General features: G+C 38.5%; 1 protein-coding gene across 1 annotated transcript; it reads right to left on the bottom strand.

Annotated features, from left to right (window-relative positions):
• Positions 1 to 312: 312 nt before the first annotated feature.
• On the bottom strand, positions 313 to 16741 carry ywhaqb (tyrosine 3-monooxygenase/tryptophan 5-monooxygenase activation protein, theta polypeptide b). The gene is made up of 6 exons (XM_017713413.2): positions 16598 to 16741; positions 14656 to 15094; positions 4635 to 4758; positions 3199 to 3362; positions 3017 to 3112; positions 313 to 1817 (listed from the first exon to the last, which is right to left on the bottom strand). Exons 2-6 carry the CDS (start codon positions 14947 to 14949, stop codon positions 1758 to 1760), a joined length of 738 nt encoding a protein of 245 aa, XP_017568902.1. The 5' UTR covers positions 14950 to 15094; positions 16598 to 16741; the 3' UTR covers positions 313 to 1757.
• Between the last annotated feature and the right edge of the window lie 405 nt (positions 16742 to 17146).

Here is a 17146-nt window from a genome sequence, read left to right on the forward strand (position 1 = left end):
TGGGAGACATAGTATCTTTATGCACAAAGTACATTTTAATAGCATTTTTGGCTGTTTGCACTGTAGCTTGAAACTTGTCAAATCATCAGTAACTCGTCCTTTCGTCATCCTTGCCACCATTAACAGTCCAGCAGGTGGCGCTGAAGCACGCGCATCACTGGTAGCACTGACACTGAGGTGAAAATAATATATCCTAACCGCTGACCACACAAATATTAGTTTAGGTAAATTAAGTAGCCTTCCAGTAATTGAGTTTTACAGAAAACCCGTTTTCTTGAACCAGCTGTAAACAAATCACAAACGTCAAGACAGTTTGGTTTATAAAATGTCCTTTTTATTCATGTTACATAAGTGTTACACAGGGAGTAAAACATGTCCACAAGGCTTTGGAGACTACAATTGATGATTAGCAAAACACAATAAGTGGTCCAAATCTATTCCAACACTCACTGGACAACCACACACCCTCACACGTGCACAGGTCTGCAATGAAAAGTACTGGACCCTGATCTTGGCACGTATGCCAAGTCTCATTCCGGTGTACTTAAAACAAGGACATGCATGGGTCATACCTTATTCAACTTCCATCAATTCAATTTCTCTCTTAAGTGCCAAACTGCTGTTTCCGCTTCCTTTCCAATTCATGCTTCAGGTGAAATGTGTATCATAGCCATAGTGGGATGCCAGCTATCAAAGCAATTAAATAAAATAAAATAATAAAGTCACCAAACTGTGAGATGTCAGTTGATTTGGCCATGTTCAGTAGCGAAATGGTGCAGTGATTAGTTACAGGTCGCACATGCTCACATACACTAAATAAGCAAGTTCAAACTATAAAACTTGGTTCTACCCAAGTGTTGTGTGGTATTATGCCCTGCTGAACATGCCCAAGTACTGAGAGATTGAGTGCTACCAGTTTTAGAGACAAATTAATTAGGAGTATAGTATCAATGGGGCTAGTATCACTACAAATAAGTTCTATAGATTCCAAATATAGTTCTAATTCTCAGTTCAGTTCACAATGTAACAACCAAATTAGTGCTCCTGATTCCTCCCCATTAAGAACAGACACAAGCAAAAAAGTGACCATGCCAATGTTAACAGCATCATGAAAGTGATAGTGAGTAAATATTTTACCAAACACACTGAGCAAACACATTATCTGATGGCATCCATAAACTACACAAGGGTTTAAATTAGAAACCTCCATTTTCTGTAGGTGGCAGTCTTGAGAGTCTGCTCAGTATTAGAAGTGAGACTCACCAATGATTTCAGTGGCATGACCCATAACACGGCAGTTCTGAGGTGCGATATATAACCGTGAGAGGCGATATATGAGAACAGTATTGTGAGAGAACTGTTTCCTAAATATTAAATATCCCTGCAACAAGTCTTAAACATAATTAACTGGAACAAAATCTAACAAAAAGCATGTCTGTCTTTTTTTTTGTCTGGTTTTTGTTTTTTAAACTAAATTTTAAGATGTTGGTATAAAATGAAGCTAGTCATACTTTTCTACAGCAGAGACGGCACGCAACAGAAGGCCAGAACAAACACAAACCAAGGAATGGAAGGTCTTGCACCCCAATTAATCTTTCCTCATCCAAAAGCTGCACTGTGAAAAGACTAAATGATTGGATTTTTTTCCTCATAAACAGCTCTTGAATGATGGTGGGTTTTTCTTTACTAGAAGAATTAAGGTAGAATAATAAGGAATGGAGATGTGTAAAAAGGTTTTTTTCCCCTCTTCATGAGCCTTAGTTTTCTCCTCCTTCGCCTCCCTCTCCCTCTTCTGCTGCGTTGTCAGATGTCCATAACTAGAAAGAGGGGAAAAAACAGGAGGGGAACAAGGTCAATCAATAGGCTTAGCTGGAAATTAAGATTTAATGCTGCACTTAATTCCATTTATATCTGCATGTGTATGGAAAAGTATGAATACCCCTGGGCACATAACACGTTTTGTTGGCAACACATGCACTATAAAAGGGGTTCTTAACCTTTTTGACAGTGCGACCCTTTTTTGGGGTTAAAATATTTTGCGACCCCCTTCAGCCCACCCTCTAAGAAAACAAACAAACAAAAACAAACAACAACAACAACAGGTATAGAACCTTTACTTTATGTGGGGGCTCCTTTGAACTTTAAATGTTTCTTCACACTCTCATTTCCTTTACAAAAAAAAAAGGTTTTTCATAGAACAATTCCAAGTTTTTTGCAAAACCAAAGGTAGTTCTTTTATGAAAACCCTTTCTGGCACATCTGTTTTAAAAGTCATTCATTGGGAAGTCTTAGTTTTTTTTTTTTGTTTTTTTTTTTAAGCTTTGCCATTTCATTGTCCTTATGGAGGATATAATATACTTATGATCTTATTGTGGTGTACAAAGTTATGTTGAAGAGGAAAAACCTTTTTCTTGTGTCTACAAAACAATGGGAATTTCAATAAATAGACAATTATTTTTAGAGATACTAATAAAGTTAATGTGAAAAATCCTGCTGCCATTTGCATTGTTTGAAAAATTTATGATACAGACCAACAGAAACAGCACAAAATTACTAAAATGAATAAAATCTTTGTACTTTAACATCCACTGAAAGCTGAGATTGTTTTCTCCTTATCCTGAAAACTCCTTTTGGAGTTACAAGGTTTTGTTCAGTGGCAATATGAGCATGAACATACTTGCCACATATTGCCAAAATGACCCAAGAACAATCCATGACCCTGTATTCAGTACTGTACATAAGAAATCTCCTGGTTATCCACAAGTTTTACTGGGATGTGGGATCTTGTCAAATTATGTTGCTGTTTGTTTGTCTGCATCCATTGAAAACACAAAGAGACACATTCATTTGTCTGAGTAAGTCAATACTGCAACCATTGATAGGAATAGAAACCCAATGATTGTTGTGTCAACCAACATTTAAAATCCTTTTACAGCTGGCCAATTTTCAGAACTAGACAGTCAGACCATTCATGTATTGAAAAGAAAAGAAAAAAGAGGCGGGAGAAGTCACTCACTGTGAGGTTGTCTCTAAGCAACTGCATGATGAGGGTGCTGTCTTTGTAAGACTCTTCATTCAGTGTATCAAGCTCTGCTATGGCTTCATCAAATGCCTGCAAGCGAAACCACACCCTAAATAGCTGCCCAAAAAGATACAGACATACGAGAGATTTCTTTCCTATGGCTGAGTTTAGTGTACCTGTTTGGCAAGGGAGCAGGCCTTCTCTGGGGAGTTCAGGATCTCATAGAAGAAGACGGAGAAGTTCAGGGCCAGGCCTAGGCGAATGGGGTGTGTTGGCTGCATCTCTGTCTTGCTGATATCAAATGCTTTTTGGTACGCATCCTGAGAGTTGTCTATGGTGGCTGGGGAGTAAAAAATAGTCAGCTGTAGTGGACTAATGGCCATTTACAATGCCTGACAGGACAAGAGCTTGTTTGTCCCATGAAAAATGGGGAAGGAAAAAGAAAAAAAGTTTGTGATCGTTTTGTGTTTCTTTTTTAACACTGTCAGGAAGAATCATGAGTCATATTAGACAAAAAATTACCCAAGGCAGTTGCCCAAGATAAAATTAGCAGTGTCTCCTTTCTTTTTGGTGCTGAATGAGACACAAAGTCTCACTCATAGGTGCTGGCATAGTGACCTAGCATTAGAACGTTTAAAGTTTGCTGACTCTTGGGTTTAATGAACAAGGTTTTAAGGAACGATTCAACAAGCTAAATGTGTAAATGGAGAAGATCCAAAAGACTAAAGACGTGGCACATTTAAAAGCGCCATTCTAAGCTATAACCTCAAAATCTTTAGAGCCTTTTCAGCCAAAGCTTGAAGCTGCAATGAGCCACAAAAGAAAAGCACAATGTTTAAAACACTTTTTTTCAAAAACTAAGGTATGGAAAGGCTGACTTTTATTCTGAGACTGCAAAATGGAAAAGATACTGGGGAAAAATTAACCATGTAAACCCTGATCATTTCAACACAGTTGAATATATCGTCATATATGTTGGTATCTCTATTGGGGCCTTACTGCTGTTCAGTGTAAATAAACAATTTTATAACTAAACACTTCAGTTTTAGATCAGGAGTAGCACCTACAGTCCTAATTTCAGTTGTAGGAGCTGTGCTTTCCCTGCTATGGGAATCACAGACCTTTGCAGATATCCGTATGTAATTTTCATGTACATATCTGCTAATACTGATACATAAAAATGTAGAAATTAATAAAACACAGATGTTAGTGCAGTGGCCATGTGCCACCTAAACAAATGGTTCTGAAACCAGTTCTCCATCACCCCATGACGGTCTGATTTTTGCTCCACCCCAACTTAATACACAGGAACAGAGCAAAAGTACCAGTCATCTGGGGGTGCCTGGGGACTTTGAGAACCACTGGCCAAGACTTTTTGCTAATCCAGAATACAATAAATACGTTAACAAATACCGTTTTGAAATATCGGCCATATTTAAACATCTGTCCAATTGGCAAATAACAATAAGATTCATAGATCATCCTTGTTTTTTAACAACCTGTAGGCCATTTGTTTGTCTACTCAGACAATACAAGAGCACCTGTAAAGCCTACTAGTTTGAGGAGTGATGACTTACATTACAGATGAAAGATATTAGATTTGTTTTCTGACCTTTTCTGTCATCTCCAGAGGCGACTTCGGCAAGGTATCTGTAATAGTCTCCCTTCATCTTCAGGTAGAAGACCTTGCTTTCAGGATTTGTGGAATTCTCAATTAAATATTTGCTCAGCAGCTCCTGAAAAAGACAAAATATTAAATGAAATGAAGTCAAGGTTTCAAACAGAAAAGAATCACAAAAATGTACTTTACTGAATTTCAAGGCAGCATATTGAGTGTATAAGTACGATTATGTAAAACACGATGGACCGCAGATGTACATCACTATACTTCTGTCTTACGCTCTTGGCAATAACAGCCCTCCTGAGCGCTTGACCCAGCTTTTGCCCCAGATCTAGAAACATTGTCCTTCTAATGCAGCAAGAACATGCAAAACTGCTTGCTAACCTGAGAGCTGTCTGTTGTATTCTGCATAACAGGAGAACATTCAACACAGGGTGAGAAGCAAATCTTCAGGATAAGCAATTTTACTATTTGAATATTCACATTTTTATAAAATGGTAATTCTTACAAGAAAATATTTAACACTGAATAAATTTCAAGAACAGGAAAGACCACATTTATGGTGTGCAGCAAGCAAACAAATATATATGCATCCATCATTTGTCTGATCTGGTGATTCATCTTTCCATTTTAGACATTCTGTATGTGATTCAACATACTTTAGGTTTTGAGCTAATTTGCATAACATCCAAAACATGCTTTTGCAAACTTTTCTTACAATTTTCACCTCATGTATTTGGTGTCAAACAATTCAAAAGAGCCTGAACCTCAATCATTATCAAACATTTTGAATTTTCTAAAACAGCATGGCTGCCATATGCAAACGAACCCTTCTGTATAAATTCTAAATAATTCACAATTAATTTAAAATTCTCTAACTTGACAATCCTTCAGCCAAAAAAAATTCAAAAACTTGATAGGCATACTCGGTAGAAGACTCTGAGGCAGGCTCTCGATTTTTATGCGCATGTTATTAGGGGGTGGAGTTAATGCTACATAGCTGTTTCTCAGCAGCCGTACATCCGATGAAGCTGAAACTGCATGCACCATCTGTTGGCCAGACTATACATGAGTCCAAAAGGACAATTTGATTCATTGAAGCATATCGTCACCATTAGCCAACCAGCATTTAGCAGGCTGCATTTAGTTTTTTGGGAATAGTCAACTATTTGTAAACCACTTTTCCAACTAGTCTCTGGATTTTGATCAAAACTTTTCAAAGTTGTTCTAGAAAAACTCTGGGGCCTATCTAGGTAAATAATTATCAAAAACATGTTTTTTTACTCAGTGAGGTGTGGAAGTCAATTAATTACTGCAGCCTTTATGTGGCTAGCTTGATTTGCTATAACTCAACAGGCATTGGTCAGATCATATTCATCTGAGGACTTTTACATATTGTGACTAATAGAGTAAGTAAATTTGGGTACAGATTGGACTTTAGATGGTGCCTCAGCACTCAAACAATTAAAAATCTATAAAAATGCTATTAGTGTTCTTACAAGGTTGACATATAAACAAATCATGCCACGTGACTCAGTCCACTCACATGAACAACTTTCTAATTACATGTTATGTCAAAAATTGTACTGCTTGTCTGGTATTTTGGCTTATTCAAAGACTACATTATACAAAGACTTCTTATACAAAAGGTCAAAAGGTTAGTCTGCCCAAAACTTGGTAAACATCTTTGGATATAGTCCCTGATCAATAATCATACCATATTGAGGCCTTCTGACTAATTCTGACCCACTTTCACTGAGCTCCTCATATTAAAAGTGCCCCTTCTGAGTGCATTAGGCTTCATTATGGCCTACATCAAATCAAAGGGTTAAATATAGAATCAATCCACTGTGCAAGTGCCACTATGTGAGAAATGCTGCCATTAGTTCCTTTCAGTTCTATTCGCTCTGCCTATAAATAAGACCCAAACAGCTTGAGGGCTAAACCTGCAGAAGCGCCCATACTGCTGGTGTGTGCTTGAATATATTTAATCAATTTCTTACTGTTATTTCATGTCAATTTCATAGTCCTACACAGTAGCAGGTAATTTTGAAATTCTCCTTTAAAGTGCTAATTTTGTCATTACTGTTATACCAATATGCCACAAATAAAGATTAAACATTGTAATTCCCTCACTTTCTTATGTAATGAGCTGCAGTCTAAGGTAATTTAGTCTAGTTTGTAATGAGTTAATGAGCTAAAAGGGGAAAGCTGAGTGGAAGATAAAGCCAGTCTCTTGGAGTTAGCCATTAGTCTAGAGACTAGCTGGCTTTCTATATGCAACAGCTACAGCACCCTCTTTCAAACACTGAAGTTTAAGAGATGCATGCCTGAGAGAAATGACTATTGGACATCTGCTTCAGGTGACGCCACAGCCTCAGGCTACAAGCAGATAGCCTTTACAGCCTCTCAGCTAATACCAACATTGGAAATGTAATATTTCACAAATTTCAGGAGTATGTTGATGGCTGTAGATTAACACTAAGTTAAGAGACGCATGTCTGAGAGAAATGACTTTTGGATGTAAAAACTTTTAGCACAGTTTCGGCAGAGCCCAGAAAATTGTTTTACTTGAAAAACTATACATAAAAAAATACAACATACTGTCATAAATACCACAGTAATCTTAATTATACAATGACAATTTTTAAACCACAATGCCCACTACTGGATCTACATTGAGAAAAATCAAGTCTAGTCACTGAAGGCAACAATCAAGGATCTAGATTCAAAATGTGTATCCATCTGCATCAGGGCAAGAGTGAAGCGCATCAGCTTTAAGGCACTGTTAAATACGAGATTAACAGATACCCCAAGAATGAGACAACAGATAGTCATGGACTCTAATGCAGGCCCAGTATCTCAGATGCACATACATATATATACACACACACACACACACACACACACCTCAGTAAGGCCTGAGTCAGCTGTTTCCTGTTGATGTTAACTGGTCTATATTCTGTCCTCACAAGAGTGAGCTGACTAGCTGGGCAGGTAAAAGATTTTTACTGAAGGAGACAACATCCAAGCAAAATGTTATTGTTAATGTATTAAGTTAGTGTTTCCAAAAAGGAGCTTTAAATGTCTGCACTTAAGCTGAAGGTCTGTTACAAAATGTGAATCTACACATTTGGTTTGGTGCTAGCATAACAGTGTAAATTGGAAGTCGCTAGAGCAGTTCTTAGTGATAACTGGATAAACAAAAGCTATACAAAGAAAATAATGGTTTCTACATCAAATACCGCAAATACTATGGTCTCAAGGGGTGGGCAACATCACAATATTTTGCATGCAGAACAATATATAATATAATATAATATAATATGTATAAAATAACAGCAGCAATGATTAGCAAATAAAACCAAGTCAGTAATTGTTTTCTGCAAAGAGAAGTAAATGAAAGGGTAAAACTCGATACAAAGCCTGAATGAGGCATTTTGTTCTCTTCACTAATGTCCTTAAAAAAAACAAGGAGCTGTATTTAACTATAAAAAAAGTAAAATATTGTTTCTAATACCATTAAATGCAGTTATCTATGGGAAAAAAAAAAAAAAAAAAAAAAATTCCAAAAAGTATTTACCAAAAAAAAAAAAAAAAACCACGTTACAAAAAAAGATGACTCATTCATGACTGCTGTTCTAAGCTTCTTCACTTTTATAGATAACAGTAAGTGTCAGAAACCACTTAAGCAAGTCTATTTATAATAACTTTAAAACCCAACACAATTTAAGGCAAGTTTCACATTTAGGCATATATGATAGAAAATGATAGGATATAAGCTTTTATTAATTTTTAATTTGTATTATTTATAATGTTGATAATGTTAATATTGTTTCCCATTTCTATTACTGAGTGCCTTACTCCTGTTACTCTGCTGCTGCTGTAATACTGTGAATTTCCCCGCTGTGGGACTAATAAAGGATTATCTTATCACTTGTAAGCTATTAGCAAAACATGCAAAAAAAAAGCACAGACACCAAATGTCTTGGCAGATACATTCCGTCTAAGGTAAGGGGAAATGTGTAAATTAGTCCCCCCCCCAGCTGCCCATAGTAGGACAACAATGAAGAAAAAATTTAAATTTTGATTAAGTTGTGTGGCATGGGTGAAAAGAAACAATAGGAGTTATTGAACAAAATCCCTGACACCGCAAACACAATTTTAAGTGGTAAAGGATGCCACAGTTCAAGAAACATCAAAGCAACATCATCTTTTCTTGTACATGAAATACACATGGCAAACATGAGCACTAATCAAGTTCTGAACAAGAAAATCAGCAAGTGCACTCAAGTAAACTGCATCTAAATTAGCTTCAATGAGTTGGCCTATGACCCCACTGACATTACAGAAAACCATCATAATTTTCAGCCTTAGCAGGTCCTGAATGTCAAACCAGATGTACACAAAAAAGAGAGGAAAAGAGGAAAAAAGGTTGTTGCATATTTAGACCTGTTCCATCTTGCACAGTGGAGTCTAGGAAGTTTGCCATGAGACTTTTCATTCTTCTCATTTATGGGATTCTGAAGAAACTGAGATGGCTTTCTCCAGGAGGCTCACTTTAGATATAACATCTAATAGTTCTACAGAGTAGTCCAAGCATGACCAGTAGCTCAGACCATCATTCAGAGTCAAAAACTCCAACTGTAGTTCAGCTACAATTCAATGTGTGCTGCCCTTGCACTTTCTTCTAGCCACTTCAAATGGAAAACTCATTTTACAGGCGTGTGACTCAATCAACTCATGTGCCTTAATCAACTGATAAGACATATACTGTATGCTCACTATAGTTTCCCCTCACCTTTCTTCTTGGAGAATAAAACATGCCCAATGATCAATATCAAAAATGTGTTTGAAGTACATTTAATAAAATAATAGCTGTCAGTCCAGTATTAGCAACAAAGGCTTAAACTTTGAACTGCTAATCTGCTACACTAGCTTTTTAATCACTAGATCGAGAGGTAGAAGTCTAGCCATTCACCAGCAACAGCAGTAGAACAATTGTACTTTCATTTTCAAATACTCACATTTCAAATATCATGTTCTTTCCAATAATCAAATAATATATTATGATCATGGCATGTTTCACTTTAATAATTCACTGAAAAAAGCAAATCTATTTATTATTATTACTATTAATTTGCACTCCCCCACCCCCCCCCCACCATTCTTCAGAATTTTTGTGCTTTTCAACTTAATTTGCAGTAATAAAAACCTTGATAATATAGAAAAGTGAAATATGATGGCTGGGAAAACTAACAGAGTTCAAAACTGTTTTTCAGGCATTGTGTCAAAAAATTTTTTAATCACAGTGTGCTTACAATGATGACAACTGCTTACCACTAATGATTTGGGTTAGGCAGCCCTAGAAATAATTAAAGAGACAATTACATAAAACTGAATTAGGACCACCATTCTTGCAGGAAATGAATAAAAACATTGATTTGCCTTTCCGATACACTGTAGCCATGCAGTCATTTACGCTAATACCCTTGCTCTCTTTTTCTTCCTTTTGCTGGACAGCACTCTCAGATGTTTTTGTTTAAAGGGAACATTTGGAAAAACTCACTTTTTCACTGTTTGGAGTGTCTACCGGCATCAGCCCCCAGCCTTAGAGAACAGAAGTGACCCAAGTGGAAGTTTATTTTTGATGGTAACGTTTGAGCTACAGTTGTCAAAACCTAACCACTTTGTGTCTGACTTGTTTTCCAACCTGGGTCAGTCAGGACTGGCAACTAAACTTTTAGTAAAACAGGGATTAATACAAACTGTTCATGGCAAAACTACAGAACAGAGAAATATAGCTATTAAAAAAATAGTTATGCTGTGTGTTCCTTTAAGTGTTTAGCACTAGCTAATGGCAACAGCTGAGGTAATATATTAAAGCAGACGTAATTTTCTAGAAAGTTATTGGTGTTACTCTGCAGGACCCACAATAATGTTAATGACATTAAGAAGTCAACTTCTTATTTGCCAGTTTATTGTTCAAATTGTCCCTGTTCCACCTTAAAAGGGTGCAGCAGTTACATTCTGGGGCCTGAAAATTTGAACAAGAAGCCAGCAAACAAGAAGCCAACTTCAGCCCCATAATCAGAGAAAAAGGTGCAGATGTAGAGTTTTTCTTGCTGCTGATTTAACACAGATTCACAAGACGTTTATGAGTTGTCACAAATCACTGAGGTTATCTGCCCCTTGTCCCTCATGTAGGTCATCTGCAGCCAAAGATACAGTTGTGTTCCACTCAGCTAATCAGGGGTTAGCAACTTTAGCATGTTGTGCTAGATAAAAACATGCTTTCCATCCATCTTGGAGCTAGTTCTGAGAAGAGCTCCTCCGAGGTGTGGAGGTAGAAATCAGGAAATGTGACAGACACACACACACACTCTAAGCTGGTTATCTTCCTGGGTCACGGAGTTGTTAGAGCCTATCACAGCGCCTACTGGGTGGAAAGCAGGAAGCACGCTGGACAGGTTGCCAGTCCATCACAGGGCAGACACAGAGACATTCACACTGAGGAGCAATTTAGCATTTCAAATTTGCCTGACTGCATGTCTTTGTATTGTGCAAGGAAACCCAAGCAGACACAAGAAGATCATGCAAGCTCCACAAAGGACCATGGTCACCCAGCTAGGGAAACCAGACCCCTTGTGCTGTGAAGCAAAAGTGCTACCCACTGTGCCACCGTACTTCCCCAGTAGGTAACAGTAAGAACTAATACTGTAATGTTCTCTTCACAGCGGCCGCAGGTTCAATATAGATTCAAATAAACCTTTCATTCTAGAAAACGTTCGGGTTTAAAGAACAGAATGAAGTGCTACAGGCAGTAAATGTGATGTTTAAAAGAAAAGTCAAAACTAATAATAGCTCATTTAGCTTAATTGTCAGTTTGTGTTTTAACTTAGTTGTCTGCTCATCTAGCCAATGTTTTAGCAGATTACAGATCACATTCCCTTAAAATTTACGAATATTTCAGATGGATTAGCTGTTATGTTAGCTATCAAACTCAAATTACAGACAGATTTAATAACCAACAGACCAACCACGTTGTTTTGGGTATTAAAGATATTTACTTGGTGTAGCATTTAGTTCTGTCCTGTTTGGGGGGGGGGGGGCATTGTGCAGCTAATAAGAGACTGAAATTCTCTGCTGAAAACTTGATTCTCAACCCCAGACCAGACTCAACTTGTGGGGAGATATACATGTACATACACATACATACATACATACATACATACATACATACATACATACATACATACATACATACACACACATATCCATCATATTTTATATTTATATAAACCAAATATTTTTCAGTGGTGACAGGTCTGGACTACAGGCAATTTAGTTAAGCCTCCAGACTTCTAATACAGAGCAAGGCTGTTGTAAAACATGCAGAATGTGGTTTGACGTTGTCTTGCTGAAATAAATAAGGCCTTCTCTGAAAAAGATGTCACCTGGACAGCAGCATATGTTGGCAAAACCTGTATGCATCATTCAGCACTAATGCCGCCTTCACAAATTATCATCACCCACGCCATGTGCACTAATGCCCCCCTAAACCATCATGAATAGTGGCTTTGAACGGTCCACTGATAACAAGCTGAGTGGTCTTTAGTTCGGAGGACACAGTGTCCATGATTTCCAAAAAGGCCCAGAGAAGGTGTCAGCATTTCTGGATCCTGTTTATATTTGGTTTCTTCTTTGAGCTTTAGGGTTTTAACTTGCATTTGTGGATGCAGTGATGAACTGTGTTCACAGACAGTAGTTTTCGGAAGTGTTTGAGCCAATGCAGTGATTTCCTCTACAGAATCATGTCTGTTTTTAATACAGTGCCACCTGAGGGCTCAAAGATCACAGCCAGCAAATACTGGTTTTTGGCCTCGTCCCTTACATACAGAGATTTCTCCAGATTCTCTGACTCTTAATGTTATTATGTACCGCAGACAATGAAAAGCAGAAGTTCTTTGCAAATTTTATTTTGAGAAACATTTTTCTTGAATTGTTGCTCTATTTGATGGTGCAGTCTTTCACAGAGTGGTGAACCCCTCCTCACCTTTACTTCTGAAAGACTCCGCCTCTCTGAGATGCTCTTTTCTACCCAGTTACGTTACTGACCTGTTGTCAATCAGCCACCAGGTGTTTTTTTTTTTTTTTTTTTTTTTAAATATTACACAACCTTACCAGCCTTTTGTTGCCCCATTACAACTTTTTTGGAACCTGTTGTTGGCATAAAATTCTAAATGGGCAAATATTTTCCAAAAAACAGTAAAATTTCTCAGTTTCAACATTTGATATGTTGTCTTTGTAGTATTTTCAATTAAATATAGAGTTATATGTAATTTGCATATCATGGAGCATTTTGTTTTTATTTTCATTTTACCCAGCTTTTTTGGTTATGGGGTTGTGTGTGTGATTATGTACACACACACACACACACACACACTTCTGTCTGTCACATACAAGCCTGTGGGTTCAATCTCAGCTACTGCTAATCCACAAGGCTGCTCCAAAAAAGTAAAAAAAAAAAAAAAAAAAAAAAAAAAAAAAGTTTCTATAATTGGCAACAATCATCTAAATGCTGACATACCAATCAGCTACTAACACGCATTACTGACCACTGCAGCATTAACTACATAGCCCTGAAGCATTCCATGTCCCGCTCTTAAGGCAGAGTAAAAACTGAAGGCATGCGGCAGGCTGTCTGGACAGGAGGAGGGTGTGGACTGGCCTGCTTCCAGAGCCAACACGGAAGATGAGTCAGTGACACACCCTTCAGGCCTCACAGACCAGTGGCCAGGAAGTACATGAGCATACAAGTGCTCACCAAAGCCATGCAGAAAAAAAGGGATCAAATCTAGCCTGTTCTACGGTCAGTGATGATCAAGTATAAAGCACATGCAGTCTAAACATACCACCTAAAATGGTTTTAAATATCTTGTGAGGCATTCAATATAGATCATTTTACTACTGACCTCTGAATTGTCAATAATTTACTTCCACTTTCTTAAAAGCTCTCAAATATCATGACTTAAGAGTCATAGTGACCGACACTGACAAGACAAATCTTGAGGGGAAATCCCTGACGCCTCACGCTCAACATCTACTGGCTTTAAATTTGTACAGCCACATGCACTCTAGTCCTGCAACACAAATCAGATCAGTCTTTGGGAACATTACTGACCACTTTTCAGAACCAGAAGAATTTCCTTAACATGCACCACACTATACCATACGCTACAGGAAATCCTGACATATACTGAACAAAATTTCCTAGGGCTAAAAGAGCAAAAGGACTTGAACTAGAACACTTGGTATAAACCAAGACCCATTTTGTCATCAATGCTCAGTTACAACCATCTCACCTGAACACACCCACAAAAATGAACTTCAGCCACTTACGGCTTTCTTCCGTCAGCAACAGCTAATCAGATATCCAAAGAACATTACGCATTTAAACTTTTCATCTGATCGTAGGTACACACCTCCTTTCATGTGGAAGTGACCCTAAAAATAGAATGACATACAAGAAACCTGGAACGTGCCACTTGACCGCTCACTCACAACAATCGATATGAAAGCCAACAATATAACAGCCCCTCAGGAAGTGCATGCTTTAATTATTTTGGGAATACAAGTTCCTTTTTATAATGCTTGTATTGCTAGCATCCAGGCAACATAAAATAGGCCTACAACGCTAAATATACCAAATGTTACAATGCTGTTAAATTACTCTCCCACAGCAAGAAAGGACAAGCTCCACTTAATTTAGGCATTACTCTCAAGTGAGAGGAAAAAACTAGGCTGCTCTTACATCACAAAAAAGAGGACACTTCTTTTGTAATACATGTCCTTGTAGGCTAGGAAGAGGAAGCGCCTTTGAAAAAAAAGTGTCGGCAAGTAAAAATGCTCAGCAATATTAAACTTTAATCAAAGAAAGAATGCTTGTTCCTACTGATCTAAGCATTTGCTTGTGACATCAGACAGTGAATATTGTACATCATGTACTCACCAATACATCATTGCAGATTTCTCTGAGTTCAGACTCCACTTTCTCCCGGTATTCTTTGACCATCTGAAGCTTCTTGTCGCTCCCTTCGGTCTTCTGCTCAATGCTGGATATAACCCTCCAGGCTGATCTCCGGGCACCTACCACGTTCTTGTAGGCAACGGACAGCAGGTTCCTCTCCTCGTTTGACAGCTCGGTCCCAGCCTCCGTCACCTCCTTCATGGAAGCCGCCATGTCGTCATAACGCTCGGCTTGCTCTGCCAATTTGGCCTTCTGAATAAGCTCTGTTCTATCCATTCTGTGTTTTCTTTCTTAATTTATTTGTGCTTGAGCAACAAAAGTCTATGGGCCACGAAAGCCTTACAGTCGTTTGAGAGAGTAGAAGTGGCTGGCTAATCAAATGACTGGAGTGGACAAGGTTCCTTCTTAGTCTTCAAAGAAGCTGAAGGGAAGAAAGAAATTATGTTGGTAACTTTGGGTTTCTTACAAATCTAAACATGAAATTCACAGACATAGTTCTTGCCAGTAAAGCAGCTACTGGAACACTTAAATAATAAACACTCATAAAAGCATAAAATGAAACTGGATGATTAAGACGAAGAGTGCTGTAGGTGCACAGCAGAAGCAAACTGGGAGAACGTTGCGCTGCTTCTGCAGATCTATACTGTCCTGCAATTTAGTTCAGCTACTTTACACATCTGCCCTTGATCTGAATACAATTTTCAGAATATACTGTGTGGAAAGCCAAGCTTCTAGGTTAGATTTCTGTTCAGATCACAAAAATACTTGAATGCCAACATGTAAACGGGGCCCCAAGTTTTAAACACAGATCTTGGATGAACATCCTAAATATACCCCTGCTTATTCCCTTTCATTAAAGACAAAACAAGAGAAGCGGTTATTAGTTAGTGAAGGTAGCAACCGTTGCTACAGGCAGAGGATTTGTGACTGCTGCACTAACCAATCAACCAGTGCTTTCTTATATACACTATAGTATGTAAAACGACAATATTTAATTAAAATATAAATATTGGATATAATTTTCAGTCATATGTGCCCGCATTCAATAACAATCCTTTACATTTAGTTAAAGAATTTGTTTAAACGTAACGTGAGGTGGTGCGTGGTGACTGAGGGAACCTTTATTCAATTCAGCAGAAACCAAACCCAGGCTTATCTCTTCTCCTCTTTCCTTCACACAGGTGAAATCAGTGCCCTTTAGTGCTAGAGACAGTAAAGATATCTGATTGTTTGGTCAGTTGTAGAAATAACTTCCAACTTACTTACGTAGCTAGGTTAACTTACTCCAAGCTAATGTTTTATTTTCATCTTGTATAACGGACGCAAACCCAGAAAACAACGGTCCTAGCTCGTCTCTAACGTTATAAATCGCCAGACACATGTAAAAAGGCAATAAAGCTTGAAAAGTAGACAGCTAAGAAAAGCAGTAAACAGTATCAGCAGTTTGAAGACGTACGACCCAAGACGTTTCAAGCGAAAATTCTAACTGGTCTTTCCCCGACAACAACTAACGTTACCTGACTAACCAGCACGGTCTTCACTCACGGCGAGCCCTGGTTTGGTTTGCTGGCTCGCACAGCTAACGCTAAGTTAGCCAGGCAGCTAAGAGGGATAATATTTGCCTAAGCTTACTAAGGAATAGTCTTAGCCGACGATAGGCAGCAACACATTCTGGTGAACAGTGAACTGCTTCCATTAGTATCGAGTTCTTAGCGTGGGTAAGTCGTGCACTCGACGGCAGCCTCCTTCAATTTCATTGTTGAGCACCGAGTTAGCGAAGCAGACGCTCCGTTAACGTTTGACTCTAACTAGCGAACCCAGCTGTCCGGCCCTTTAACACAAACACTTAGCACTGCTATACAACAGTATAATAACCGTTCAGACGGCGTGAGCTTAAGATATAACCCAATAAAAAGCTCCTAACCTCAGAAGTGACGATATCCCCTCCGCCGGATTGATCCTCTTTAGACTTGGATGGATAATACAAAAATGCATTAGTCACCATCAACCGAAAGTGTTGCTGTAGGCCGTAGCTACGCGTACCGTCCTGCCCAATCAGCGCTCGCGCTCCCCCCTTGTCACCCGTTATTGTTCAAAATATCGCCCAATAGGCTTTCAGCGCGGGGCCAGGGGGCGGGAATCGAACTCATGTTCGATTGGCCTGAAGGCCGCGACCGTGAATACACGGGGTTTCCTCCAATTAGAGCAAGGGGAACAACGTCACTGTTACCATGGCGACCCCCTCCCCCGTCCAGCATCATCAGCATCATGAGGAATGGAGAGTGGAGCAGGTTTTCACCTCCGCAGTAGGTCATTTAACTAAGACTGGGCTAATTTAACGTTTGAAATGAAGACATCTTTCTTGTTGTGAATGGGCTTCAGTTCAGATGAATGTTTTGTGTTTGTCCGCTCATTTGCTGAGCGGACAAACACAAAAGGGGCCTGAGAGCTCACTGGTTGTTGATATGATTAG

This window comes from Pygocentrus nattereri, chromosome 10 (assembly GCF_015220715.1).
Source record: "Pygocentrus nattereri isolate fPygNat1 chromosome 10, fPygNat1.pri, whole genome shotgun sequence".
In the NCBI taxonomy this organism is placed as follows: Eukaryota; Metazoa; Chordata; class Actinopteri; order Characiformes; family Serrasalmidae; genus Pygocentrus; species Pygocentrus nattereri.